Source organism: Mastacembelus armatus, chromosome 7, assembly GCF_900324485.2.
Source record: "Mastacembelus armatus chromosome 7, fMasArm1.2, whole genome shotgun sequence".
NCBI classification, from domain to species: Eukaryota; Metazoa; Chordata; class Actinopteri; order Synbranchiformes; family Mastacembelidae; genus Mastacembelus; species Mastacembelus armatus.
This window is the reverse complement of record NC_046639.1, coordinates 18,480,885-18,507,162: the sequence shown is the minus strand read 5'-3', so window position 1 is coordinate 18,507,162 and position 26,278 is coordinate 18,480,885. Positions and strand designations below refer to the sequence as shown.

The following is a 26,278-nucleotide window of genomic DNA, read 5'->3' as shown; positions in this document are numbered from 1 at the left end:
CTGCAAACACAGATGAGGAGTATTGAAATATGGTCTGCCTTCCTGAACTGGGCTTTTTTTAATTATTGTTATTTTGAACCCAACAATTCTATAAAACTAGATATACTGCACATGTCAATAGGTCTGTGTTGATAAACCCACTTTGAATTTGTCTTCGAGAGCCTTGAGGAGGCGTTTTTTGCGCTCCCTCTCCTCCTCTCTCTCCTTCTCTCCATCGTACTCCTGCAGCTGGGCGGGCCCGATGATCAGGTTGAGCTGGGACATGGAGATGAGCCATGGTTCACTGTGAGGCCGGTAGAAAGGGATCTGCAGGGTAATCTTTCCAATGAAGCCTGCACAAAGACAACATGGTGCATGAAGAAAATCAGGAGAAAGTGCATCAGTTTGGTTGAAACAATATAACATGTTTGTATTTCTGACCACACCTTGAACATTATACATGCCTGACATGCTGTGTGAACTGAGGCACGTTATTTACACAGGTTTGTGTCATAATCTATGTCTAATCGGTTCAGTTTGAGCTGTGTGGAGCCACAGCAAAGGAGTTAAGCACTTTAGGGAAATGTTTAATTTTAGTTTTTTGATTTGAACCAGAAAAATATTTTTCAAACTATGTTTTGGAAAGTGAAGTGCTCTGGATACTCCAGGCCATGTTGCTTCAGGTTTCTGTAGAGAACAAACTAACAAGAAACATTAAGGCAGCTTTAAGGACACACATTGAACAGACAAGTCAAAGTCTGTATGAACCTAAATGAAACCATCTTAAATCTACAACCACAACATAAAGTACAAGAGCTACAGATCAAGGCTGGGGAGTAGGACACATCGGTCCTTATCTGTCTCTTACACTCAGAGCTCCCTCACATTCACTTCCCCTCAGCAGTGAATACAGGCATGCATGCATAATGAAGAATGCCGCTCCTCCCCTGTTACATCAGAACACACACCAACAGACAGGAAAATCCACACTCAGTTTTGTTTTGTGGACAGAACACTGTGGGTCAATAAAGCTACAAGAAGTCAGGAGAGAAACACTGAGATTTTGTAAACAAAGTCCAGAGTGTTGGTAACTGCCTGAAAACAAGTCGAAGTAATTACAATAAAGACACTGGTGTAATGTCCATGTACCATCCAACATCCATCCATTTTATACTGACATCATGGGCCCTGACACTGTTAGATATTATGTTATATTTCATTTGCGTAATGTTTTAGTTAATCACTGAGATACAGCAGCTTCTGAACAAGTCATCTGAGGAAAACACATGGAATAGTCAAAAAGGCTTGATCACTTGGGTTACATCTGTTGTTGTTGTTCTTGCTGTTAGCTGTGTCTCACCTGCTTTGACTTCAAACGGCAGGTCAAACTCTCGAAGGGCATCTTTCCTCAGAGGGAGGTTTTCGAGTTCCACTGCACCTGAGGAGCGACACAACCACAGTCATTTCCATAAATATCACTGGTGGAGGCCAGAGCCCAGAGAAGCAGAAGCTTGGGTAGTTACCTTTCAGAAGAGCGATGGAGAGCTGGTCTGTGTTCAGGTTGCTGACATATTTTCCCAGGTACGTGTTTAGCACCCAGGCTACAAGGCCCTCCAACATCCTGATGGCTCAGGCCTGAGGAGACTCACTCCAGGGTGTGAGAGGAAACTGCAACAATCAAAAGCACCCTCAGGGTCGTAGTCCTCATGCCCCCCCCCCCATGAATGTTCAATGTCTAACAAACACTGGACCAACATTTATTTAACTCCACAATGGTGATAAAGTCCTATATTGATCAAAATTAAGCCAAATACATTCTGTCTTTCTATATATGGAAACCAAACTCCATTCTAAATCTGGGCATTTTAAAAGGAAACTGTCTGAACATACAGCCTCACTTTACACAGTCCGGCTTTTCCGGCCAACCTGAATCCTCTGGTACATTTAACGTTAATGTAATGTTCTCAGACAGCTCCTTTAATCAGCAACAGCCCTGCTGTCGTGTTTAATCACAGGCTTATCCCATGTTGGCAGCAACTTCCAGGCACTCAGCTAAAGTCACATGTTAGCAAAGCGAGATGCGTTTAGGGACTCACCGCTGAGACACTTCAGGTCTTCATGGGCAGAGATCTGCTGGGTCCAAGTCAGGACTACTGCTAATGCTACAGGGACAGCGAGCCTTACAGCGACCACATGTCGTGGGCTGCCCGGCGTCCACTAACATGTACCAGCTAAACCAGGACCAAGTGACGGCGATAGGGAAGCTGCCGAGCTGCTGTCACCGCCAGCAGAAAGACTCAGCCTGGTTATGTTGACGGACAAAGTACCAAGGTTGGACCCTGGTCTGCTAGCTAACGTTACTTAGCTGAAGCTAGCACGCCAAGGTTGAGTTCTTACAGAAAAACACCGGCGGTTGGCGGTAAATCCCACTCAGTGTTAAGACTAGCTGGGTTCGTTTTCATAGAAAACACAACTGACCCTCCAAAAATAAAAGGGTCAATTCAATTCAAGACCTCAAAGTTTGGTGTCCCTTCATCGTCACAGTAAACACACTTCCTACTAGGGTTGAACCTCCAACACATACGTCCGGTCACGTGATAAAAACAATTCCCCTCGTGTTGCGTTGAAATCAAACCGGTCATCATGTTCATCGTTCTTTTTCTTCTTCTTCTATTATTATTATTGTTATTATTATTATTATTATCACTATGAATATAAGGTGGACTCTGTTGTGAACAGTGCTTTCTTATTGGAATCTAACTCTTGTTCACGCACCGGATAAAAGAAAGAGACCATAAACGTCACATGAGCTCTTAAGGCTAGTTTTCCTTTTCTCCACAGGAGGGCGCAGTTGTGCTGAGACATGCAGGAACCAGAGTTCAGCTTTACAAAGAAGCATGTACATTCTGCTCATATTCCTGCTTTGAGACATCTGTCCTGAGATTCTGACTCTCACTCCACCACAGTGGAGCTAAATATTAATATGATATATCCTATTAAATATTAACAATTATATATACCTAATAATCTGGAAATTAAGTCTATATTTATTTATTTGCTGCTGTTTCTAACGTTTCAAGCTCCTTTTTTTTCTTGGTGCTTACACAGTGTGTAGAAGTTATGAAGTACTATCATTAACCTGAGTGTACACATTTCATCTGGGAATTAAACTGGGATTTCATAACATTTTAATATATCTATTACATCTGCTAATTATACACAATCCTGTAGAATGCTTTGACTGCCTAATTATTTACAAATCTTACATGTTTTGGACGAGACACTGTCATATCAAGCAATGACTAGAATAGTATGAATGGAGCACCATGCCAGTTTTTGATAGTTTGTGCTAAGAAAATGTTTAGTTTTCAGACTGTAGTTGAATATCCAGCCTTACAAAACCAGTCTAAAATCCTGAACACATAAAACTAATGCTGTCTGCACGAGGTGTGGCATATAGAGGCAAGGGAGAATGACTTTTTCTGTTATTTTATTTGAACCATGGTGTCATGGTGGAGAAGTGTTTAACGCTGTTGCATCACAGCACCTCCTCTTACAGTCAAGCGGGATTGACTCCAGGCCTCTTGCAGGAATTCAACCAACTAAATGAGGGCTCATTTAAGGAATAGTATTCACCCATGTAACAGGAAATAGTGAAGCTGTTCTGGTACCTTGTGTCGAACACCTTACTCCACACATGTCATGTGCAAAGGTTAGGGAGATGCTATCAATATGTGGGGAACTCCCAGAAGGTCCGGGAGAGATGAGATGTCTGCCTTACTCAAACTCTTTATGTTGGTTTTCCTTTTCACTAGTGGCAGATGTGTAAAACTACAGATGTAATCTTCTGTTGGCTCTTTATAGACAAATATTATTTAGTGTTCTCTGTGTGTGTGAGCATGGTAAGTTGAAACCAGACAGAAACTCATGGCACACTTACTTCACAGTAATTACAGTAGCTCCTAATTCGTTATTGCAACAGGTCAAGTAAAACCTTATTTATATAGCACTCAAAACAAGGGTTACAACATGCTTAAGAGGAGCAGATAAGACTAGGAGGAGGGGAGGAGAGGAGAGGAGAGGAGAGGAAGGAGGAGAAGGGATGGAAGACGAGAGGAGAGAAGAGGAGAGGGGATGGAAGAGGAGAGGAGAGGAGAGGGGAGGAGAGGAGAGGATCTAGAATCTAGCCTTAAAAGTATAGAGGGTGTCTTTAAGGTAGGAAGGAGCTTGATTATGAAGGGCTTTGTCAGTCCTTTTAGATTTATAACCCATAACCTTTAAGCCTTTAAATGGTGTGCTGTTTTAAACATGATTTGAGCCACTTGAGGACCACTTCTGAAAGCCTGATTCAGAGTTCCAGTCTGTAGTTGAAGAGTTTTGTGATCCAGTCTCAAAACTGCACTGAGATCTAATGATGACAGGACTGTTTCCCTGAGTCATTATTCAGGCAATGGAGATTTTGAAAGTCAACAGTGACTTGAATATTTGAATGCTGTTCCTTGTTTGTTTTGTGTAGCTGTCTTTGTTACCTGTTCTCTCTGTTTTTTTAGGTATTGTTGTTCTCAATGGACTCTAGTTTCACATCCTGGTATTTTCATTACCTGAGACTGTGTAAAGTAGTTCACCTTGCGCGGCTGATGAGGAAGACATCTAGCTAATAAAAGGTCACTTCACTAACCCAACGGGATAAAGACCTGGTGTTTGGTTGACCTGCCATCAGTGGAGCTTTTCACCTGAAACCAGATCTTAACACCATGCTCTCCTCCGGACTCAGCGCTGCACTGTGTAAGTAATAACTGGCAATACAAAAATAATTATGTGGGTTTATAAAGTCTATAAGCCTAAATCTGGTGGAACCAAAGTTTTTCTGTCTAATGGTTTTTATGCCCTTTTGGACTTTAGATTTTGATTCTGCTTTAACACAATAGAAAACATTTGTTTTAAAAAAACTGAAAAAGCAAAGACATTTTTAATATTTAATAAACAAAACTATAGACAATATAGATCACTTTTAAATGATAGCAAATAAAAATATTTTTAATTATATTATAATAAAAATATTTTTTTAATTATATTATAATAAATACATATTTTCATATTCTTTATATTATTTAAATATATTTTTAGCTGTTAAATCCTAAATCAGTCAAATGTGTTAATAAGTCATAAAAGCTAAGTCAGCGAAGGTGATTCCTATAAGGATTTTACACTGAAAATGCAGGTGAATTATTAAACAACATATTGGCTTGTGAAGGGTTTCAGAGTTTGTCTCATTAATTCACATAAAACTGTTAAAGGGGATTTAAAAAAAAATGTTTAAAACTCAAATTAAAAAAACAATAATGTATTTTTCTTTTTCAGTGCTGGCAGCAATGTCTGTGCTCATGGCTTCAGGTAAACAAGCTTCATTATTTCTTTTCTCATGATTGATTTCATTGGTCTCTAGATATAATAGACAGAAACAAATTGCTTAAAATAAAAGAATATACACATGACATAAGTGAAGCACAGTGTCAGTTCAGACAGACTACTGAAATAAAGCTTGCATTAACTGATTTGCATCAGCTGTTTGTAGTTCATTCATCTGCATTACACATAGCAAAATGACCCATTTGTAATGTTTTTTTTTTTTTTTTCGGTGACTATTATTTTATTACTTTATTCATCAAATATTTACTATGTATTAAACACTTCATTCTTTTCTAAAGCCCAAGATAATCCGGCCTTGTCTACTAAGAGAGTGATTACCTGCGATGACCTCTACAATGTCCAGCGTCTGAGCTGTGGTATGACAGAAAAGTAGACACTGTTTCAAATTTTGGGGTTATTTTTTAGGTAAAATATTGTCAAATATCAGGAAAAAAAAAACAGCCATTGTGACCCATTGTTCATCAATAATCTCACACAATAGATTCTTTTTCTTTAATTCATTCTAATAGGTTATGCAGTAGGTTATGTCTTAGGCTAGCTGTTATTCAAGTTAGACAAAATGATTAGATATATATAATTAGCACAGCATTTACATCAAAGCAGGACCTTTGCAGTGTCAACAGAGCATGTAGACATTTTGTACAGTGAAAATGATTTACGTTCAAACTGATTTTCTGAAATAGCAGAAAGACCAACTCTATAATTATTATAGGAGTGTTTACATTCAATTGTCAGTCTAAACGGATTAAACCATAAATCTTGTGATATTTCATAGTTTTACATGAAAACACCAATAGTAAATGAAAACTACTACCAAGTGTGTGTGCGTGTGTGTGTGTGTCATTCAGTGTTTCTTCATTCTTCCTCTGGGCCTCAGTGCTCCACTCAGAAAATGTAAAGTTTGACTTTGCTGCACTGCTCCATCAACACAAACACACTGGACTTTATCCTGTCTCAGTCGCACATACACCATCCAGCTGTTAACAATACTACAGACCAAATGTGGATTCATTCGCTGCTGAAAATAGTCCCCTCCTAATGATCTGTTTTCTCCTGTTTGTCTAATACAAACTATAGTTTTTCTCTGTCAGATTTTTCCTCTCTGCCTTTTTTTGTTGGTTCCATGCGTAACAGAGACTGGAGAGATTATTGTGCAGGCTGCTCTGTATGGACGCACAAACAGGGAGACCTGCAGTATGGGAAGACCACCACAGCAGCTTGACAATATAAACTGTTCTCAGCAGGGCACTCTGGATGTCCTCAAGAAAAGGTATATTCCCAATAAAATAAAAATAAGAAACAACACTTGAAATAATATGCAATTATATTTTACTATTATTATTTTAGTAGTCTCTTCATCCTAGATATACTGTATATATGTATAATTTAAGCCACACTACTAATTTCATGTTAACAAACTACTCCAGAGTCTATGGAAGGTGCCAAATGGTGCACAGATTGTAAAGTCTTTTAACTTTTTTTTGCCTCCCTGCAGATGTGATGGCAAGAAAGTGTGTGAAGTAAACACAAATGTGTTTCGTACTTCTGACCCCTGCTATGGCATCTTCAAATATGTGGACACTACCTACGCCTGCGTCCCAATAAGTCAGTTACATTTGCGTGTAGCTAAAACATAAACAAATCTACCAATAAGTGCAATAAGTCCCAAAAACAGTATCTAATGTGATGCATCTTCACTTTGACAGTCTATGTTGTAGCATGTGAGGACTCTTATGCAAACCTTCAGTGCGGTAAGAAGTTCTCTCATTTTTGGTGACTTGACTATTTTGAGACATGCATGCTTATATTTTCTGTACGTGACCACACTCCTCTGAATGTGGTGCTGTGCTTCCTCTGCTTATCAGATGAAGGGCAGGTAATATCTGTCTTCAGTGCTGATTATGGACGCCGTGACCAGACCACATGTGTGTTCGGGCGGCCTGCTTCTCAGATTCAAAATGTCAACTGCTTAGGGCCCACTAGCAAAATTGCTGAAAGGTGCAGTTCCACACTCTTTTTTGTTAAACGGTGAAGCTGAATGTCATAAACGCACATTACTTGTAAATGACGCCCATACTTGACAGTTTTTCTGTGCACATTCAAGCTTGTGTTCACTCACGTTACTCTGCATCCACAGCTGTAACAGGAAAAACAGCTGTACCGTCAGAGCCAGTAACTCGGAGTTTGGAGACCCCTGCGTCAACACTTACAAATACCTGGAGGTGGCTTATACATGCCAGAGTAAGTAGCTCAGAAGCCCATTTGGGTGGTTTCACTCAAACGATGCTAATCTGTGGTTTGAAAAAGAAACGAAATATCACATATCACACAATGTGGGCAAGGAGCACTGCAAAGTACACCCACACATTATTAGCTTTATAGGATATGCCACTCATTGAGACTGCATTGCTTTAATTCTTTAAGTAGATATCTTTGCATATAGCAGTCAATTTCACACTGACAAATGCATCAACCAGCTGACAACTGTCACCCACGTTTTTATTGCAGCACCATTAGCTCTAATTTGGTGGGTGGCAACTCTGTGTCTGTGTCAGTGTGTCCAATACAGGCATTTGATCGCTACACACAACAGCTATCACTGACTGTATTCAATGTGCTGTTCTTTTGCAGATTCTGGGTGTAACGCAAAAAACTGAAAGGACAACGCGCATGCTTTAAATGATATGCAAGATAATCAATATTCAGTAATCAATAAACCAATTAAACGATTCAAATTCACATTTACTTAAATTGTGTGGATGATGTAGAAGATTACACCACATGTGATTGACTGTCTCATATCAGGCCAGTCAAATGTGAAGTGCAGCATCCACAAACTGACTCAGAGATGGATTCATCCAAATGAAATGCAACTGATTGGAGTTGATTTTCTCCACTACATAACTGAATTTTCTGATTTGCCTATTTTAGTTTCTTTACTGTAATTTTTCTTCATTTTCATTGTGCTATACAAATAAACTTGCTTTGCATTGACAACACTCCTGGACTCATCGTGGTTGATGTGATAATGTCATGTTCTCAGTTATATTTCTTTGAGGAAGTAATATATGATAGCACAGTTTTTAAAAATACTTTGGTAACTAACCACAGAGCAGCTCTGAAGAAATGCTATGAAAGAGAAGAACATGTCAAACTGTTAAAACATGTTTGCAAGATCAATATCGATTTTGGAGACTTAAAATAAACATAACTGTAAGATCTACCAACCCTTCCCTGTTCTTCATCTAACCTAAAGAAATAGAGGAAGGACACTTTTAATTACAGTAACTTCTGCTTCCTCATTGATCAAGCTGCCAGTAGTTTGACTGAAGTGACAGAGACAGTTCTTTTCAGTTTTCTCCATCATCTCAGAATGAACATCCACCAGCTTCTGTTTCTGTGCTTCTTCCCAGGTGAGGACTGCTACCTGTCCGTCTCTGTGTTTCACCTCTTGTTCTTCATTACTTTTGTTGTTTGTGTGGCTAACATTAGGAAGTAGAGTGCAGAAATCAATGACCATCAGTATACACTGCTCATGTCTCCAACAGCACTGAGGCGCTTTGGGCTTGTCAGTGCAAAACTCAGGATTTACACAGGAGCTGAAGGAGGAAATGGTACGCTTAACTGCCACTTTTCTCAGCCTGGAAGCAGAACGTTCTTCTGTAAGGAACAATGTAAAGAAGACGACATTCTCATTAAAACAGATGATGTCAGAGCCACCAGTGGCAGATACAGCACTAAATATAAAAAAGAATCTTCTGGTAAAGTAATTCTATCTGTGACCTTTACACATCTGGCCAAGTCTGACTCAGGACGGTACAGACATGGTTTGGGTTTGGACACGTCTCTGGTTCCAGATTCATACTGTGACTTTGAGATCAAAGTTTCAGACGGTGAGTTTCTACTGGAAGCAATTAAATCTGATATATTTATTATATTCATCATATTGATGGATTTTACAGCATAAGATTTAATGACATAAAATAGAATTAAGTAAAACTATAAAGAGGATGTATAGTAGGTTATTTATGACATTCCAGCTGCTTTTATTGATGTTGCATCACCAGTCAAAGTTTTTGATTGAACTGGGCACAGGACGTACAGACAGTAACTGACTGTTTATCTTTTCTACAGCACCTTTGGCCGATAACTCAATTTTTCACTATACAAGTACTCAAGGAGAAAATGTTGAATATCCATGTTTCAATAATAGTAACAGAGGCAGTATATTCTTCTGTAAGGAGCCATGTAAAAAAGAAGAAGACGTCCTCATTGAAACAGAAAACAGCAGCGCCCAGAAAGGCAGATACAGCATCGAATATAAAGCAAACTCCGTATTTGGACTGTATGTGACCATCAAACAGGTGGACACATGGGACAGAGGACGGTACAGGTGTGGCTATGGCAGAGCTTTGTCTTCTGATTCATATACAACATTTTCAGTCATTACTGAAGATGGTGAGTGTCTTTTAAAAATGATTCTTTATTACCCATGTGCCTTCTCTTCGATGCGTTCCACATTCAATTTTACAATAAATTCATTATCTTCAGTAGGAGGTTTCTATCGTTTTTGCAATACAATATTTATACAATACAATACAATATTTTGCTTGACAGCAGATGCTGGAGACAGGAAACAGGAGGAGCCTATGACGCCTATGACTCAGTTCAGCAGCCTAAAACCAACAGCAGACGCCAGTGTAAGGACTCCCCTACCAGAGAACTCAACAGGTTTATATAATTTAACACTTTTCAGGTTATTGCTCCACAGGTTTACTAGTATCCAACAGGGCAGCTTTAATTCCAAGCCCAAGACAATAAATACCATTTATTAATCATACACCACGACTGTCTGTCTACTATCTCTCTCTCTCTCTCTCTCTCTCTCTTCCCAGCCTTCTCCCAGCTCTCTCACCCAGATTATTTCTGGCCTCTGGTAGTATGTGTCCCCTTGGCTGCTGTATTACTGTCTTTCGTGTTTCCGCTGCTGCTGTACAAACAGATGAGGAGGAGGAAGACCAGAGGAAACATAGATGGTGTAAATATGGAGGTGACGTTCTTTTGCTTGTTTGTCTCTGGTTACATGAGTCTAAGTGGCTGCTATGTGGTGTTGGATTTGCAGAGTAGTTCTCACACTAAGGGCACCTAATGATTGCTGACTGCAAACTATCCATACTCCACACAGAAATGCCCCAGGTCGATTTGAGTTCAAACCTTTGACTGTGTGGCGACAGCGAGACACCACTGTACCATAGTTCCACCTCCTCTAAAAAAAATATATATATATATAGTTTGTAGGGAATGGGTGGATGGATGAGTCTAAGAATAACACACAGCTGGTCTGTTGTGGCAGGTTTCAGTTCTCTCCTTTGTATTTTTCAGACTTATCAGAACTGGACTCCAGTCTCTGGGTGTGAAGACTCTGTGTACGAGAGCCTTGATCCAGCCAGCAGGGACCAGAACCAATGCTACTCTGTTTTCACAAAGACATACACCAAATGCTAATGTTTTAATCTGAATCTGGAGTGTGTGTTGATCTTGTGCTGCTAGGCTCCGTCTTTTATTTTATTGTTTGGCAAATATTTCATAATTTTATCATATATTTTATAACTTCTCTTTCTGATGACACAGACCTGATCATGTTTCTTCAGGAGTTCAGCACCTTCTCACTTGATTATTTTGAAATCTGTCTTCAAAAAGTGGATGTGTCTGTAGTTCTTCTTCTACACTCTGAGCATTACATAAAGAAATGAGTGTAGTCCTGCTTATTTCAGATTATTGCTTTGATTCAGTTATTAAATCATTGTATCTGCTGTTGGGTCCAGTTTTTTCCAATATCTTAGTACAGGAAGAAGTACATATTGCACCGTGATGGCTAAACAGAAATACTCTTACACTGCTGGTATGGTTGAATGTGTGAAAAAACACAGCGACTCAACAACCACAGCTCCAAATGTGTCAGGAACCAATAACAAAAGAGCAGAACAGGTGATGAGGCAGATCTGGCCCTGGGCTTCACCAGAACTACAGGTGCTCAGAGAGAACACAGCGGGTTGGGTCTCTAAACATCACGTTCTGTCAAGATGAAGCTGAACCCCATTCAGACCCAAACACAAAGAGATGATAACGCTTTAGAAATGAACTGAGATGGTAACAAAGACTGTTCATTGATAACCGGCACCTGATTCGTTGGTGAGTTCTCTGGAAGGTGGGAAATAAAGCTTGACAACAAATATGTTCACATGCGTGACAACATATGAACGTTCTGGAGTGACATGGTGGCCCCTGAAAAAAGCCTGACCAGACTCTGTGTGATATAAACTGGAGGTGGATTCATTTCTGGATCTAAATACACCAGAGAGAATCTACAGACCCAGGTCTACTTCAATCAGTCAATCAAACTTTATTCATATATTTGTACTTTCCATACAGGTTCATGAAGCTAAAGTACTCGACAGAAAACCTTTAATGAGACAGTAAATACCGAGACCAATGCACATGAGACATTAACAATAAAATGAAATAAAAACCATTTAGTTAGACAGGTAGCAGAGCCTCACAGTGATGCAGTCTGTTGGATAGACTAAGTGTTCATCACTCACTTCAACAGAGAAAAGGAGTTCCTTTAGTTCCTGTCTATGAAAGGGTTTTGTAATAATGAGATAAAATGATGAAATGAGTGAATATACTGACAGAGAAAGAGACAAACTTTAATATTTAGGCTCCAGTTCATCCATTTACACAAAAGTGAGCTGAGCTTAAATAATCTCTAACCTCTTGAAGGACATCACACCAAAGAGTAGTGTTCACACAGACAGAAGGTTGTTACTGATGTGAAACAACAGTCAGGTACGGAGATAGATAATCTCCGTCAGAGCTCGTTTCCACCTGAGGCACAGATGACATTTATATTAAGTTGCTCACAGAAACATTTCTGATATTTGTGGCATGATTCTGTATTTTGTTGTGTTTTCTCTTTTTGCAGTATTTTCTTTTTTCTAAGTGCAGACATAGACATTATTCTGGTTTTCATCCCTTATTGATTTTAATGTTAGTATTTAATTTGCCTATGTTAAGCACCTTGAATTGCCTGAGTGTTGGAAATGTGCTTTATAAATAAAGTGGTCTCTCCTTCCTCAAACTCACCTCTGTGACTGAAGCAGACTCTCGTTCCACAGGAGCCTCTGAAAGTCATGACAGCAGGTTTAAACCATTACATTATGGGTGGAGGCTGGTAAAGATACAGTGTGAGGTGAATGGGACAGATGTATGTGCTGATTATTGTTGTTTGGCCTGCTTATCAATACGATCAACTGAAGCTACATCAGTTAGTGGTTTACAAGCAGCCCTTAGTGTGTGTGTGTGTGTGTGTGTGTGTGTGTGTGTTTGCACCTTTACGCCTAGAACACCACTTCCTGTAGAGTATCGGCCCAGCCAGTGATAACAGGAGAGCCAAGATGATCAGGGGCAGGCCAACATACAGCATCATAGCATCTGCAGTGTGCATGTGCATGTATTTAATTTCTGCATACATGTGCATAGACATATATACAAATACACACATAAGCGGTTCCTGTTGGCATTGGACACACTGCTGTAGGCTAAAACTAAAGCTTCAGGTCAAACACAGACGGTGGCTGTACCTTTGGCTGCTGGTGTCTCAATCGGCTGCTGGTCAGTGGCTTCAGGCGAAGCTTCCGTGGTCTGTCTGTGGGCTAAAGTGGAGCTGAATCCCATTGCTGGTGTTGTTGTTGTTGTTGTTGTTGTTGTTGTTGTTGTTGTTGTTGTTGTGGGTACAGCTGTGAACAGTGACAACACAGCACAAACAGGAGCAATAAGAGAAGGTTCCAACCACAGATATTTCACTAATATTAAACAAACAGTTCTCCTTGGAAACACAAAGTGCTGTATGGAAAATATTGTTCAACACATCCAGAGTTGTCAGCTCACTCTCCTGTTGTAAAGATATTTGGAAAGGAACTCACCTTTAACATTGAGGTAAAACAAATCCAATGTAGCTTTACTTTTGTCCGTGCCACAGATGTACACTCCACTGTCCGTCACTCTCAGATGTTTGATTATCACATGAAGATAGGGTCTCATAGATGGATACAAGATTCTGAATCTGCCACTTTGAGCAATCAAACTCCCTGTATAAATGATAATGTTTTCCCCTTCACATCGATCCCTACAGAAATATGTCCTTGATTCAGACAGCAATACCGAACATTGAATTGTGATATCCTGTCCTTCAAGTATGTGGTAAATCTTCTGTATGTATCCATGGAAGACAGGAATGTTTCCATTCTGCTGGGCTGTGGAGAAGATGAAGAGACAGTAAGTTTATTTAAGAAACTGGTGTGTAACCATAAAAACAGCTGCACACTGAGATCTGAGCAATTATACAGAAGCATTTGGTCAGAGACGTGAACTCTAGATGTACCATTGGTTGTTGTCCACCCCGGCAAATGTACTGAAGGGCTGACTGCTCCCTGTCCTGGTGTTGTGGAAACGAGTGTGGACAATGACAACACAGCAAAAATAAGAGCAGAGAAATTCCTGATGAGAAAACAGAGACTGGCTCTTGTGGATGAGCATTTATCACTGATCAGTGTAATAAAAACTATGAAGCAGTAAATATTTCTATAAAACATCAGCAGCTGTCGGTGGCCAGTGAAACACTTCAAAGTTTTAGCAATTTAAATTGGATTAATTGAAACATATGGATTCTTTGATATTTACTAAAAACTTACCTTCAACCCTGAGGTCAAATGCCACTGTTGTATTTACACTTTCAGCAACACCACACCTGTACGATCCTGTGTCTGACACTCTCAGCTGTGTTATTCTCACACGGAGAAGAGGTGGTGATGTTAATTCAGCTGTGATGCTGTATCTGCCACTTTGAGCACTCATTCCACGCATTCCAATGAGAATGTCTTCTTCCCCATATGGTTCTTTAATGAGTACATTCATGAACTTAGATGGAACTATCGGGCATTCAAATGTGAATTCGTCTCCTGCAACTCTGGAAAAGGTTATTGGACCAGATAACTCAGTGTTTCCATCCTGCAGAGCTGTTGAGAAAACGAACAGTCAGTTGTTTTCCTGTAAGATGCTGTGACTGGACACAATATTGCACATAGACCTACTGTCATACTGGAAGCTGCCCAGTTCACCCAGTCTGTGACTGCACATCACAGTCACTGACAGCCAGTCTCACTGTTTTGTCTTTTGTTTTTTTAATCTATCATCACTAATTCACCGTGTACAGAAAACTGTACATAAAAAATCTTTCAGTTACTCAAATGTAAATTGTAATACCAAACCCAGTTTGCTGTTCTGGTTTTTCTTTCCTCTCTGCTTTTCCTCTCACTCCCTTTTTCTCTTTTGGTTCCTGAGTGGAATAAGGTAGCTGTGAGAGACGGTAACAGAAAAAACAGAGTAGATGTACTCACTGAGGAAGAAGACACAGACCAAAGTGTGAAGTAGCTTCATGTTGATGCTCAGATCGTTTACAGGTGCTACGTTTTCCTCTTCACTGACAAACCAGGAACTTCTTCCTTTGTTAAATGATGGAGTCCATCCTCCAACCCCCCCCCGCCCCGCCCCGCCCCGCACACACCCACACACCCACACACCATCACAGATTATCAGGCTGCCATCAATTCTTCTCTACATGGAAATCAAGATAAACAAATGTAGCACAACAAAAATACACTGCATTTGAATTCTGTCATTGTTCAAAGGAATCATCGAGTCTGTTGTCTGCTCATCCGTCAATGTGGGAGAATCCCAATTCCACTAACTAATCCACATTTCCCTCATCTTTTCTTTGTATTTCAGTCCTGGCCACATAGACTGACTGAGATTCCATGACAGAGGAGCTGGAAAACAAGTTCTAAAAGTCAGGATTTACAATGAAGGGGCATGTCGATCTGTGACGGACTTACACAATGGATGCACTTGTGTACAGGTGAAAGTAAAGAGGATGGCAAAGTTTCCCGCAGACATCACTATGATGTCAACTTTTCAATTAGTCAACTTTTCAAGAGTTTCATATTTCTAATAAAAACAAGGAATGATGCTTTTAGGCTCTCCTCAACTACCAACCAAGAAAGTTTAGCATGAATGTTCTCAAGAATACTCTGACCCACCCAAACCATGATGCGTCCACCTCCAAAGCTCACTGCAGGCATTAGTGTTTTATGGTCCAGATGGGGCTTAGTGTTTTTATTAAGAAGAAGTCCACTTTCATCTGACCACACTACATTCTTCCACTGGCTTCTCCAAAGGTGGTGGAACAAATTTCAAACTACTGTAGCTTCAACATGTCCTATGAGGTGATGGAGACTGCAGTGGTGGAGTGGATTGTACTTGCCTTTACCAGGTCTTTCTGAAGATCTTACTGAATGATTGTATATTACTCCCCTGGTCCTTGGACGTCAGATTTTTCACTTTGCTGACTCATGACTGTCCAGAATGATGATTCTGGACCTTCTCATTTTGCTCTTGTCCCAGTGACCTTTCCTCTGGTGATGGTGGTTTTTATCCCAACCCTCTGATACGATCTACAGCAGCATGTGGTGAAACAGTGCTCCTACACTGGCAGAACAACACATAAGCTATTACATCATTTAGTTGTCAGGAACAATGAATGATCATATTGTTCTAAGAGACCAGGTGTCTTGTATCCTTCCCATATTAGTGGTTTCCTTTTGTGCAACTTGATGCAAATACTGAAAGACCAACAGTTTTGTATATTTAAAACAGACTCCTAATAATAACTCAAACCTAACCATGAACATACATACCCAAGTGAAACTAGCTGTTGTACTTAGATTTTAAGAGTTGTATTGATAACCTTGGTATTAAATGCAGCATTCATGTGTGGTTAAGAAAGGTCATTTTTGATTCAACCTTTATTTAAACAGGTAAGATTGGAAACCTCTATGATAGGGGAGACCAGACCAAACTGGCAGCAACAACAATCAGCTCAAATAACAGAACATACGAGAGCATTAGCGTATGTGTATCTAATGCCAACATAATGTCTGCATGGATAGAAAGTTACTTACTTACATACATTGTTTTTCTTATTTCTCTCCGTAAGGTGACCTTGAGACTTTGAAAGGCGCCATGAAATAAAATTTATTGTTATTATTATTATTGTGTTCTGACAATCGTATCCTCCACTGATACTATAAAGTGTGGCATAGGTGTGTGCAGGAGGGATGATGATGGCTCCCTCAAAATATTCTTTCACAAGAGAGAATCTACAGACCCAGGTCTACTTCAATCAGTCAATCAAACTTTATTCATATATTTGTACTTTCCATACAGGTTCATGAAGCTAAAGTACTTGACAGAAAACCTTTAATGAGACGGTAAATACCGAGACCAATGCACATGAGACATTAACAATAAAATGAAATAAAAACCTTTTAGTTAGACAGGTAGCAGAGCCTCACAGTGATGCAGTCTGTTGGATAGACTAAGTGTTCATCACTCACTTCAACAGAGAAAAGGAGTTCCTTTAGTTCCTGTCTATGAAAGGGTTTTGTAATAATGAGATAAAATGATGAAATGAGTGAATATACTGACAGAGAAAGAGACAAACTTTAATATTTAGGCTCCAGTTCATCCATTTACACAAAAGTGAGCTGAGCCAAAGTAAAAGCTTCCAAGACAGATCTCTAATGTCTTGAAGGACATCACACCAAAGTGTGGTGTTCACACAGACAAACTGTTGTTACTGATGTGAAACAACAGTCGGGTACAGAGATGGATCATCTCCAGCGTGGCGGCCGTCACAGCTCGTTTCTACCTGAGGCACAGACGACATCATTGTCCCTACTGGCGCAGTGGGGACGCTGCTGGGGGAGCCAGACGTCCAGATGGAGGAATTCAGCTCTGAGGGAAGTTTACTTGAGTCATCAGCAGCCTGGAAATAACAGGACAGCATTTAATCCCACTGGATTACTAACCAGGTGAGGAAGTTACTATTAAAGATTCCCTGTGCAGACCAGTCACAGTAACGTTTACATCCAGTGTTTACAAGTCTGAGTATAACTGAGGCTGAAAAACATCTGGAATATATTTTTGTCCCTATGACACATTTAGCAATTGTTTTACAGATGTTTTACTCTGTTTACGTTCCTTCGTGATGGGCAGCTGTCTTTGTCTTCATAGTGTCTTTATTGGCACTTGTCTATGCTCCCACTGTCAGTGGGTGTCAAACTGCCTAACACTGATGGACATGGAGATAAATATTGATTTATATCAAATTGCTCCCTAAAACATTTCTGCTATTTGTAGCATGATTCTGTATTTTGTTGTGTTTTCTATTTTTGCAGTATTTTTTTTCTAAATGCACCACCTGTGTAATAGACATTATTCTGGTTTTCATCCCTTATTGATTTTAATGTTAGTATTTAATTTGCCTATGTTAAGCACCTTGAATTGCCTGTGTTGGAAATGTGCTTTATAAATAAAGTGGTCTCTCCTTCCTCAAACTCACCTCTGTGGCTGAAGCAGACTCTCTTTCCACAGGAGCCTCTGAAAGTCATGACAGCAGGTTTAAACCATTACATTATGGGTGGAGGCTGGTAAAGATACAGTGTGAGGTGAATGGGACAGATGTATGTGCTGATTATTGTTGTTTGGCCTGCTTATCAATACGATCAACTGAAGCTACATCAGTTAGTGGTTTACAAGCAGCCCTTAGTGTGTGTGTGTGTGTGTGTGTGTGTGTGTGTGTGTTTGCACCTTTACGCCTAGAACACCACTTCCTGTAGAGTATCGGCCCAGTCAGTGATAACAGGAGAGCCAAGATGATCAGGGGCAGGCCAACATACAGCATCATAGCATCTGCAGTGTGCATGTGCATGTATTTAATTTCTGCATACATGTGCATAGCCATATATACAAATACACACATAAGCGGTTCCTGTTGGCATTGGACACACTGCTGTAGGCTAAAACTAAAGCTTCAGGTCAAACACAGACGGTGGCTGTACCTTTGGCTGCTGGTGTCTCAATCGGCTGCTGGTCAGTGGCTTCAGGCGAAGCTTCCATGGTCTGTCTGTGGGCTAAAGTGGAGCTGAATCCCATTGCTGGTGTTGTTGTTGTTGTTGTTGTGGGTACAGCTGTGAACAGTGACAACACAGCACAAACAGGAGCAATAAGAGAAAGTTCCAACCACAGATATTTCACTAATATTAAACAAACAGTTCTCCTTGGAAACACAAAGTGCTGTATGGAAAATATTGTTCAACACATCCAGAGTTGTCAGCTCACTCTCCTGTTGTAAAGATATTTGGTAGGAACTCACCTTTAACATTGAGGTAAAACAAATCCAATGTAGCTTTACTTTTGTCCGTGCCACAGATGTACACTCCACTGTCCGTCACTCTCAGATGTTTGATTGTCACATGAAAAACAGAAAAAAACAGAGTAGATGTACTCACTGAGGAAGAAGACACAGACCAAAGTGTGAAGTAGCTTCATGTTGATGCTCAGATCGTTTACAGGTGCTACGTTTTCCTCTTCACTGACAAACCAGGAACTTCTTCCTTTGTTAAATGATGGAGTCCGTCCCCCCCTCCACACCCTCACACACACAGATTATCAGGCTGCATTTGAATTATGTCACTGTTCAAAGGAATAATCCATCCATCCATCAGTGTGGGAGAATCCCAATTCCACTAACTAATCATATTGTCACTGATCATATTGTTCTAAGAGACCAGGTGTCTTGTATCCTTCCCATATTAGTGGTTTTCTTCTGTGCAACTTGATGCAAATACTGAAAGACCAACAGTTTTGTATATTTAAAACAGACTCCTAATAATAACTCAAATCTAACCATGAACATACATACCCAAATGAAACTAGCTGTTGTACTTAGATTTTAAGAGTTGTATTGATAACCTTGGTATTAAATGCAGCATTCATGTGTGGTTAAAAAAGGTCATTTTTGATTCAACCTTTATTTAAACAGGTAAGATTGGAAACCTCTATGATAGGGGAGACCAGACCAAACTGGCAGCATCAACAATCAGCTCAAATAACAGAACATACGAGAGCATTAGAGTATGTGTATCTAATGCCAACATAATGTCTGCATGGATAGAAAGTTACTTACTTACTTACTTACAATGTGTTCTGACAATCGTATGTTCCATTTATGAAGTGTGGCATGGGTGTGTGCAGGAGGGATGATACTTTTTTCCTCAGCAGACCAGCAGGTGTCGCTGCAGACCACAGACTGTCACCAAGCTTCTTCAGTCCAAGCTGGTCTCTGTTTCATTCATTCATCTACCCTGTCACAGTCTTCTCCAACACTGGACCTGAGCTGGTCACATGTCAGTAACAGCTGAAACATGGATATGAGCCCTCTCTACTCTGGACCCTGTACCTTTAATAAGTGTCAGACTCAGACTGGTCTGTCCATCACGCCTCTGTCTGTCACCTGTGATTGATTAGTCCTGTCACTGTGGAAATGGAGCATTAACGTGCTGCTCTGCTTTGTCTGCTGTCGCCCCCTCCTGCTCTTTCATTCAAGCCTTCTTCACCAATTCTTGCTTCCTTTCTTAAGTTTATGGGATCTCTCTCTTGTTTCCAGGTCAACAGTCTCCACCTCTTCTGATATTGTTTTATAGATTTGACAACACTTTTATGTACTAGTTGATTAATTTGTTTTACAGTAGGTTTCCGTGCTCAGCCATGATGAAGAATAGATTTGATTTTCTGACTTCGTCATGTTTTTTTCTTTACTTTTGTTTCAGTTTTCTCCTCCATAATTAGCTCCGCCCGCTGTCCCACCGCCTCCTCCTCTTACCTCCCAGACTCCCTGAGCTTGTTACTTGATGAACCGAACCGTGTCATTTTCCTGCATTCAGCCTCTCACCCACTTTCTCCGTGTCTTATTATCTCAGCGGAGGAAGGTTTTGGATCAGTGCTGTTACGCTGACTGACACAGAAAGATGACACATTCAGTATTGTTCTCCTTCTGTCTCCTTACATCAAACCAAATCACTAACTTGTTTAATTCAGATGTGATTTTTGTGTTGTCAGTGTCAAGTAAAGCGATATAGTAAGTCATTATGTTCATTACAACCACAGAATGAAAGTGTATCTTATTGAAACCCACGGTTACTTCACTGTTAACCTGTAGTAGGTTTGATGGGAGGAAGTCAGGTGATGTAGTGAACAGAGCGACAAATACTGGAGGTTAACCAATCGGTCCACAAAACACAGGACACACACACAGGCATTTGTTGTTTCTTTTAACCATGGCTGTTTTCAAAGTAAAAGTACCTAAGTATTATCAGCAAAATGTACTTAAGTATCAAAAGCAAAAGTCTTAATAATATGCCTCTGAATGTTCATGCTGTTATATCTGATGTTTCAAGATGAATATTCCTACTGCATTGATGTACATGTTGAACATTACTGCAGTAGTTGTTTAAGATTGCAGCAGTTTGAAGTACTTTATAAACTGTGGGTAACTTCATCTGCAGCAGTGCTTCATATTCTACAAGATCTCATATGCCTGAGGTTTTCATTGGACAGGAAGGGGATGAAAAACTGGAAAAGTAACTGCAGCTGTCAGACGTGTGGAGTGCAGTAAAAGGTACATGCTCTGTCTCTGAAATGTGTTGGAGTATAAAGTTGCAGAAAATGCAAACACTCCTGTAAAGTACAGGTAAGTTCTAACGTGGATAGGGGTTAGCATGGTATCAAAACCTTACAGTAGGCCTGAACCCCAGTGGACCCGGGGCCTTTCTGTGTGGAGTCTGCATGTTGTCCCTGTGTCTGTGTGGGTTTTTTCCTCCCACAGTCCAAACACATGCAGGTTAGGTTGGTTGGTGAGTCTAAATTGTCCGTAGGTGTGAATGTGAGTGTGTGTCTGCTTCTGTGTGTCAGCCCTGTGATAGGCTGCTCTAGCTCCTATCACCCACTGCATGCTGGGATTGGGATCTAGGTCCCTGTGACCCAGGATAGCAGGAATAAGTGGCAGATAATAAATGCATGTTCAGTCAGATCAAAGAAACATTTACCATTTTCCTAGACAGAGCTCAGTCTTAGCTCAACTACTGGACATCTGATGAATCAAGCAAATGTAGGCAAACACACACTCCTGTACATTGAGGGGTTAATATTTTACATCCAGACACATCCAGAAATAAAAAGCTTTTTATATATTTTATTTTAATTCCATTTACTTTCACTACTAAAAATGTCTGCACCAGGGTTTGTACACTACACCACTTTAGATTTAAAGAACTCTGTCTAATAATTCACAATGTTAAATACTTAGTTCATGCATTTCATTACTGATATTAATATCTCATTTTACACTTGTCCAACAAGGTCATGGTCCCAATCTGCCCCAACCACAACGTGAAACATCCTGTTGCAGAGGAAAAAAAAACATAAGCAACTAAATGAACGTACCTGTACATTAAAGGCAAGTGACGATAAACAGCTGTCAGTAATTAACCCATAGAAAACAGCGAAGGTCAGATAACAGGTGGAATTTTCCTTTAAAGTACGTAGTAGCTGAATATTGGTCTCTTTAGCTGTGAGTCCCAGTAATACTGTATTATTGTTTCTGCACCAGTGTCTCCATCATCCACTATTTTCCTCAGAGAATGAAGTCATGTAGGTGCTGAGACGTTTCTGTGTCTTCATGCTCACCACATTGTTCTTTTGACTTTATTTGCACCTGCAAGGCTTTGCTGGAGCAGTTTCATCAGAGCCAAAGGGGACAGTGAACCAGGATCCAGACTTAAGTTACAGAAGAACATTCAACATTCAGTACTTAAAAAGTCATTTCTTCCCAGATGCAGACTTCAGGATTGACTTTCTAACACAAAATGTAAAGTTTATTTAGTTTTTTTCAGGTTCATTTCTGGTGCTTATGTGTTTCCTCATTTTTACTCCATCTTCTCATTTCCTTTTTGCACACAAACAGTTTAGATGACACATTGGATCTTTGTCATTAACCGAAATGTTTCCAGCTCTAATCCAATGCGCATTTCTATCTCGTGCTTTCCAGCTCAAAAGATGTTTTGATCGTTTAGTTCCTGGTTTATATTCTCAGTTTCTACCCTCTCTGTCCTCATGTCACACCGTGGTGACAGAAAGCAGAGGGTTGTATATTTTCTTCCCATCCGGCGACCTGGAGCCATGAGCCAGCAGCTCCTGGATGGTGATCCAGTTGTCGAGGATGCGGCGGTTCCTCCTCTTTGTGATCTTCTTCTGGCTCAGTAACAGGATGTTGCTGCTGGGGGAGTCCTGTTTGGGGTGAGCCTGGGTCCCCTGGGAGCAATAGTGGTCTTCAGGGACCCCTGAGGATGATGAAGGGTCCCTGGAAATAAAGCCAAGTTTAAGTCATTTTTAGAACCGCAAGGACATTGCAGCTTTTTTTGTTTTCATACTCTCATTTATTCAAATAAATTGATTTCTGTTGGAATCAGGTTGAAATATTCTGTGTTTTAGTTTGTTGTTTTGTTTTTGTTTTTGCTTTGCACACTTCAGTATAGAATCCTCTGCCCCCTGATGATACCTAAAAGGTTCATTTAGCTTTTAAATGGCTTCCATCAATGTGGTGATGAGGAGGTTTTTAATGTAGGACATCATTAACTTAAGTTTGTGTGTCGTCAGGCGGGCAGCATGATGGATGGATGTTTGTCTTCATAGAGCACTGGCCCTTTAAGACTCCACTGCCATCACTTAACTCAGCTAACAGGTGGAGCTAATCCTGCTTGAGGTCCAGTGTTCAGGTCTGAGCCTGGACACTGAGACAGAGTTTGTTTTAGTCTCAATGTGTTGGACTTTGGCATCAGTGTCTGGCCTGGGGTATTTCCATACTGAATGGCATCTGAGCAGCAGCTGGAGCTTTCATGTCTCATTATATGATATGTGTTGGTGAACACAGTGATAAGTAAAGTCTGAGCTTTTGACAATCCACAAAAACAGTGACTTCAAAATGCCAAACAAATAAAACAACCCCGTCATTTCTACCAAATCTCTTCTGTCAATCAGAAAATCTAAAATTGCATCTAAAATAATCGTTAAGTTAGATGTCAAGATATTTGATTAAATCTATTTTATTTTCAGAAACTCAAGACTCCATACTGTGCAGATAAAGCTTTTCTTCTTTTAAATGTTTGGGGATAACCCTTTGACCCCTCTACCTGTCTCCTCTGAGATAGTCCATGCGGCTCTGCATCATGAACTCTCTTCTTCTTCTGTACTCTCTGGCTCTCAGCAGCTGCTGCTTCCTCTCCTCTTTGCTCCAGTATCGGCCCTGTTGGAGCACACATTGGAGGGCAGTTACAGTATCTGCTTTAGCTTTTCTGGTGCAGAGTGTAGTGTGAGTGTAGTGCGTAGACTCCACAGTGCTGTGCAGACTCTACCTGCTTCATCTCACTGGCAGCGTCATCGTCTGTCGTCATTCCGCTGCGTTCCTCCCTGATCTTTATGGCTCTGGCCTTCAGCAGACGATCCCTGACTGGCCTCTTGGCTACATACCGAGTGCCATCGCTCCGGATCTTCACCTAGACACAAAGAGGACAAATAAATTGCCTCTCATCAACAGCGGGCTAATAGCAACAGCTCAGCATGTTATAACCAGCAAGCAATGTATTCTTTACTGATATTTGATTTGTTTTTCAGTTTCTAGCCAAATCGATTCATTGTTGGGCTTGATAACTTTACAAGTAGCAGTAAGCTGATTCAGATATCAAGCTCCATCTTCACATCATTTACCTTCCACTCCATGCGTTGTGGTGAGGCAGTTGGCAATGAGTGTGTCAGACTGAGTGGTAAGGCCAGTCCTAACCGTGAAATCCCTGCATGATGGTCCTCTAGACCACAGGGGGCGCTGTTCACACTCCTGGGGCTGGCTGGGCCACTACTGCCTGTGCCCATCCCTCTCTCTTCGCCCTCAGCCCTTGCTCTGCCTCTCACCCGGTCCAGAGGGTCCACCAGGCCCTCAGAGGGCAGAGCCATACAGCTCTGGTAGCGTTCTAATGGTTGGTTGTGGCTGTGGTGTCTCCTGGTGAAACAGGGACTGGACTCTGCACTTCCACCTCCAGGCCTCTCAGTGGCTCCACCTCCATCGATAATGAATAGAGCACGTAAAAATAAAAAGCTTTCATAATGGTCAGTTTTTGGGGTTAATGCCAGTCTTATTTGCCATCACACATTACATTATATACATTGGAAGTATTAAGGATCTTTTCCATTTCATTTTTCTACTTAACATCCAGAACTTGGGCTGAACAGTTTTTCAGCTGTTTGAAAATAATCTGTTTTTGTGAGTTACTGAATCAAAATTGTGGAGAAATGTTGTTTCTGCGTAGTTAACATTTCTGTGCTTCAGCTGGGGAAGCACAGGTTATGTACCTGTTCTGGAGCCCCGCCCTCCTTCGGCCACACCCCTTCTTGAAGATGACCCCGCCTCTCTGGTCAGAGACCTGATGATGACATCAAACCAAGTGTTGTTGAAATGAAAACAAGATATCTATAAGATATATCAACTGATAATTTCATTAATAGTAAAAATAATCAGAAAGACCTGAATTTGGAAGGTGTCGAGGGGGTGGAGCTTGAGCCATCTGCTACGTTGCCATTGGCCATTTCGTGCTTCCTGTGTGTACCTGGGGAGAAGGAGCAGCTGAGGCGGCGTCTCTCTCGATCACGCCCATGACGCCGTGGGGTCAGGGGGGAGTTCAGAGGTGGGAGGCGACTGATTGGGAGGAGAGGATGTCTTCCGCCTACTTCGTCTTCCTCTTCGTGGAGAGGCGGGATCTGCTCGGTGCTGACCAATGGTGTGCTCCGGCAGCTCTCCCCTCCGGTGTTGTAGGCGCTTGTGCTGTCTTTGTCGTCTGAGCGCTCTCGCTCTGGGAGTTCATTGATGGCCGACAGCTCATGATGGTGCGGGTCGTCATTGTCGTCATCATTATCCATGTCTACAAGATCTACATGATTTTAATTATTTATTTAATCATTTTTATTGTCAAGATTAAAAAGCCCTAAACACCTGCACATCCACAACATCAGTGTCAGTAACAGTGCACTTGTGCACATGCGCACATGCCACCTCTCACATTGTTTTTTTCAAACAAATTTGTGAGGGAAGTGGGATATGCTTCAAATACTAAATCCAGTAATTCAAAGTTGATGAAAACTAAATGGCAAATAGCAATTGTAGCTGTTGTCATGGTTACCTGCTTCAGGAGGCCGTCCCACACCAGCTGCAACCGTCTCCTCCTCCATCATCCAGGCTTTCAGACACCTCTCCCTGAGCTGTTGCATCTTCTGGGCACGGAGAATGTTGCGGCACTTAAACTCCAGGTGGCGTAACTCCTCATCGATGAGCGCCATCTCGTGCTCGCTTAAAGTCTCATTACAGTTCACATCCACTACCACAGAAGAAGAAGAAGCAGCAGCCTCATCTCCTTCCTCCTGCTCCTCTTTTCTCTCCTCCTGGGTTTTCACTTCTGCTTCAGAGTCCTTGGCATCATTTTTCACTGCCCCTCTTTGTGTTTCATTACGTCTCTCGTACTGGCACTTAATCTCCAGCAGCTCCTGGTATCGCAGGCACTCTTCCTCCGTCAGGCCGGGCATCATCATCACCATGCTCAGGGGGTGTTGGTGGTGGTGCTGGTGGTGGTAGTGCTGCAGGTCAGAAATCAGTTAGCAGTCAGAGACAATCAGGCCTATGAAGTCTGGCATAACTTCTGATCATTCTACTGGTTTAAATCTAGAATTAGTTTTCCTGCTGGAATAGTGCTGATAAAATATATCGTATAAACATAAATCGATTGATCATGCTGTATTTATGTAAAGGATT

At 40.9% G+C, this 26,278-nt stretch overlaps 5 protein-coding genes across 7 annotated transcripts in view; 2 read left to right on the top strand and 3 right to left on the bottom strand.

Annotated features, from left to right (window-relative positions):
- vps13d (vacuolar protein sorting 13 homolog D) overlaps positions 1–2,544 on the bottom strand; it is a 45,342-nt gene extending 42,798 nt beyond the window's left edge. For both annotated transcript variants that reach the window (XM_026333219.2, XM_026333221.2), the window contains exons 1-4: positions 2,076–2,544; positions 1,503–1,647; positions 1,340–1,417; positions 142–332 (exon numbers count right to left, since the gene is read on the bottom strand). In XM_026333219.2, the coding sequence (XP_026189004.1) occupies positions 142–332; positions 1,340–1,417; positions 1,503–1,599 (366 nt within the window). In that variant the 5' untranslated portion in view covers positions 1,600–1,647; positions 2,076–2,544. The remainder of the gene's footprint in view (positions 1–141; positions 333–1,339; positions 1,418–1,502; positions 1,648–2,075) is intronic.
- A 2,166-nt stretch (positions 2,545–4,710) lies between these two features.
- LOC113145197 (L-rhamnose-binding lectin CSL2-like) lies at positions 4,711–8,066 on the top strand. The gene is made up of 9 exons (XM_026331634.1): positions 4,711–4,764; positions 5,341–5,373; positions 5,688–5,765; positions 6,544–6,679; positions 6,905–7,014; positions 7,116–7,160; positions 7,275–7,407; positions 7,547–7,650; positions 8,041–8,066. The coding sequence occupies exons 1-9, from the start codon at positions 4,734–4,736 to the stop codon at positions 8,064–8,066; spliced, it is 696 nt and encodes a 231-aa protein (XP_026187419.1). The 5' UTR covers positions 4,711–4,733.
- A 649-nt stretch (positions 8,067–8,715) lies between these two features.
- Positions 8,716–11,222, top strand: LOC113146033 (uncharacterized). 2 transcript variants are annotated; one of them, XM_026333237.1, is made up of 6 exons: positions 8,716–8,822; positions 8,958–9,302; positions 9,544–9,867; positions 10,030–10,140; positions 10,305–10,459; positions 10,792–11,222. In XM_026333237.1, the coding sequence occupies exons 1-6, from the start codon at positions 8,783–8,785 to the stop codon at positions 10,912–10,914; spliced, it is 1,098 nt and encodes a 365-aa protein (XP_026189022.1). In that variant the 5' UTR covers positions 8,716–8,782; the 3' UTR covers positions 10,915–11,222. The 2 variants fall into 2 exon arrangements, with proteins under 2 accessions (XP_026189022.1, XP_026189021.1); XM_026333236.1 differs by having other exon boundaries at positions 10,027–10,140.
- A 770-nt stretch (positions 11,223–11,992) lies between these two features.
- Positions 11,993–14,938, bottom strand: LOC113146032 (uncharacterized). Its single transcript, XM_026333235.1, has 8 exons — positions 14,868–14,938; positions 14,163–14,486; positions 13,853–13,906; positions 13,395–13,724; positions 13,053–13,208; positions 12,802–12,903; positions 12,556–12,593; positions 11,993–12,297 (listed from the first exon to the last, which is right to left on the bottom strand). The coding sequence occupies exons 1-8, from the start codon at positions 14,905–14,907 to the stop codon at positions 12,235–12,237; spliced, it is 1,107 nt and encodes a 368-aa protein (XP_026189020.1). The 5' UTR covers positions 14,908–14,938; the 3' UTR covers positions 11,993–12,234.
- A 7,604-nt stretch (positions 14,939–22,542) lies between these two features.
- LOC113146027 (PDZ domain-containing protein 4-like) overlaps positions 22,543–26,278 on the bottom strand; it is a 30,788-nt gene continuing 27,052 nt past the window's right edge. Inside the window, exons 11-17 of the mRNA XM_026333227.1 lie at positions 25,638–26,103; positions 25,001–25,394; positions 24,829–24,899; positions 24,190–24,536; positions 23,838–23,978; positions 23,616–23,728; positions 22,543–22,786 (exon numbers count right to left, since the gene is read on the bottom strand). Coding sequence (XP_026189012.1) covers positions 22,543–22,786; positions 23,616–23,728; positions 23,838–23,978; positions 24,190–24,536; positions 24,829–24,899; positions 25,001–25,394; positions 25,638–26,103 — 1,776 coding nt within the window. The remainder of the gene's footprint in view (positions 22,787–23,615; positions 23,729–23,837; positions 23,979–24,189; positions 24,537–24,828; positions 24,900–25,000; positions 25,395–25,637; positions 26,104–26,278) is intronic.

Coding starts and splice junctions, on each gene's coding strand:
- LOC113146033 (XM_026333236.1), top strand. CDS start 8,783: ATGAACATCCACCAGCTTCTGTTTCTGTGCTTCTTCCCAG. Junction 9,868..10,026: donor TTCAGTCATTACTGAAGATG/GTGAGTGTCTTT, acceptor TTTGCTTGACAG/CAGATGCTGGAGACAGGAAA. Junction 10,141..10,304: donor CCTACCAGAGAACTCAACAG/GTTTATATAATT, acceptor CTCTCTTCCCAG/CCTTCTCCCAGCTCTCTCAC.
- LOC113146032 (XM_026333235.1), bottom strand. CDS start 14,907: ATGAAGCTACTTCACACTTTGGTCTGTGTCTTCTTCCTCA. Junction 14,487..14,867: donor GGTCTGTGTCTTCTTCCTCA/GTGAGTACATCT, acceptor TTTTCTCAACAG/CTCTGCAGGATGGAAACACT. Junction 13,725..13,852: donor GGGGTGGACAACAACCAATG/GTACATCTAGAG, acceptor TCTTCTCCACAG/CCCAGCAGAATGGAAACATT.
- LOC113145197 (XM_026331634.1), top strand. CDS start 4,734: ATGCTCTCCTCCGGACTCAGCGCTGCACTGT. Junction 5,766..6,543: donor TGTCCAGCGTCTGAGCTGTG/GTATGACAGAAA, acceptor CATGCGTAACAG/AGACTGGAGAGATTATTGTG. Junction 6,680..6,904: donor CTGGATGTCCTCAAGAAAAG/GTATATTCCCAA, acceptor GCCTCCCTGCAG/ATGTGATGGCAAGAAAGTGT.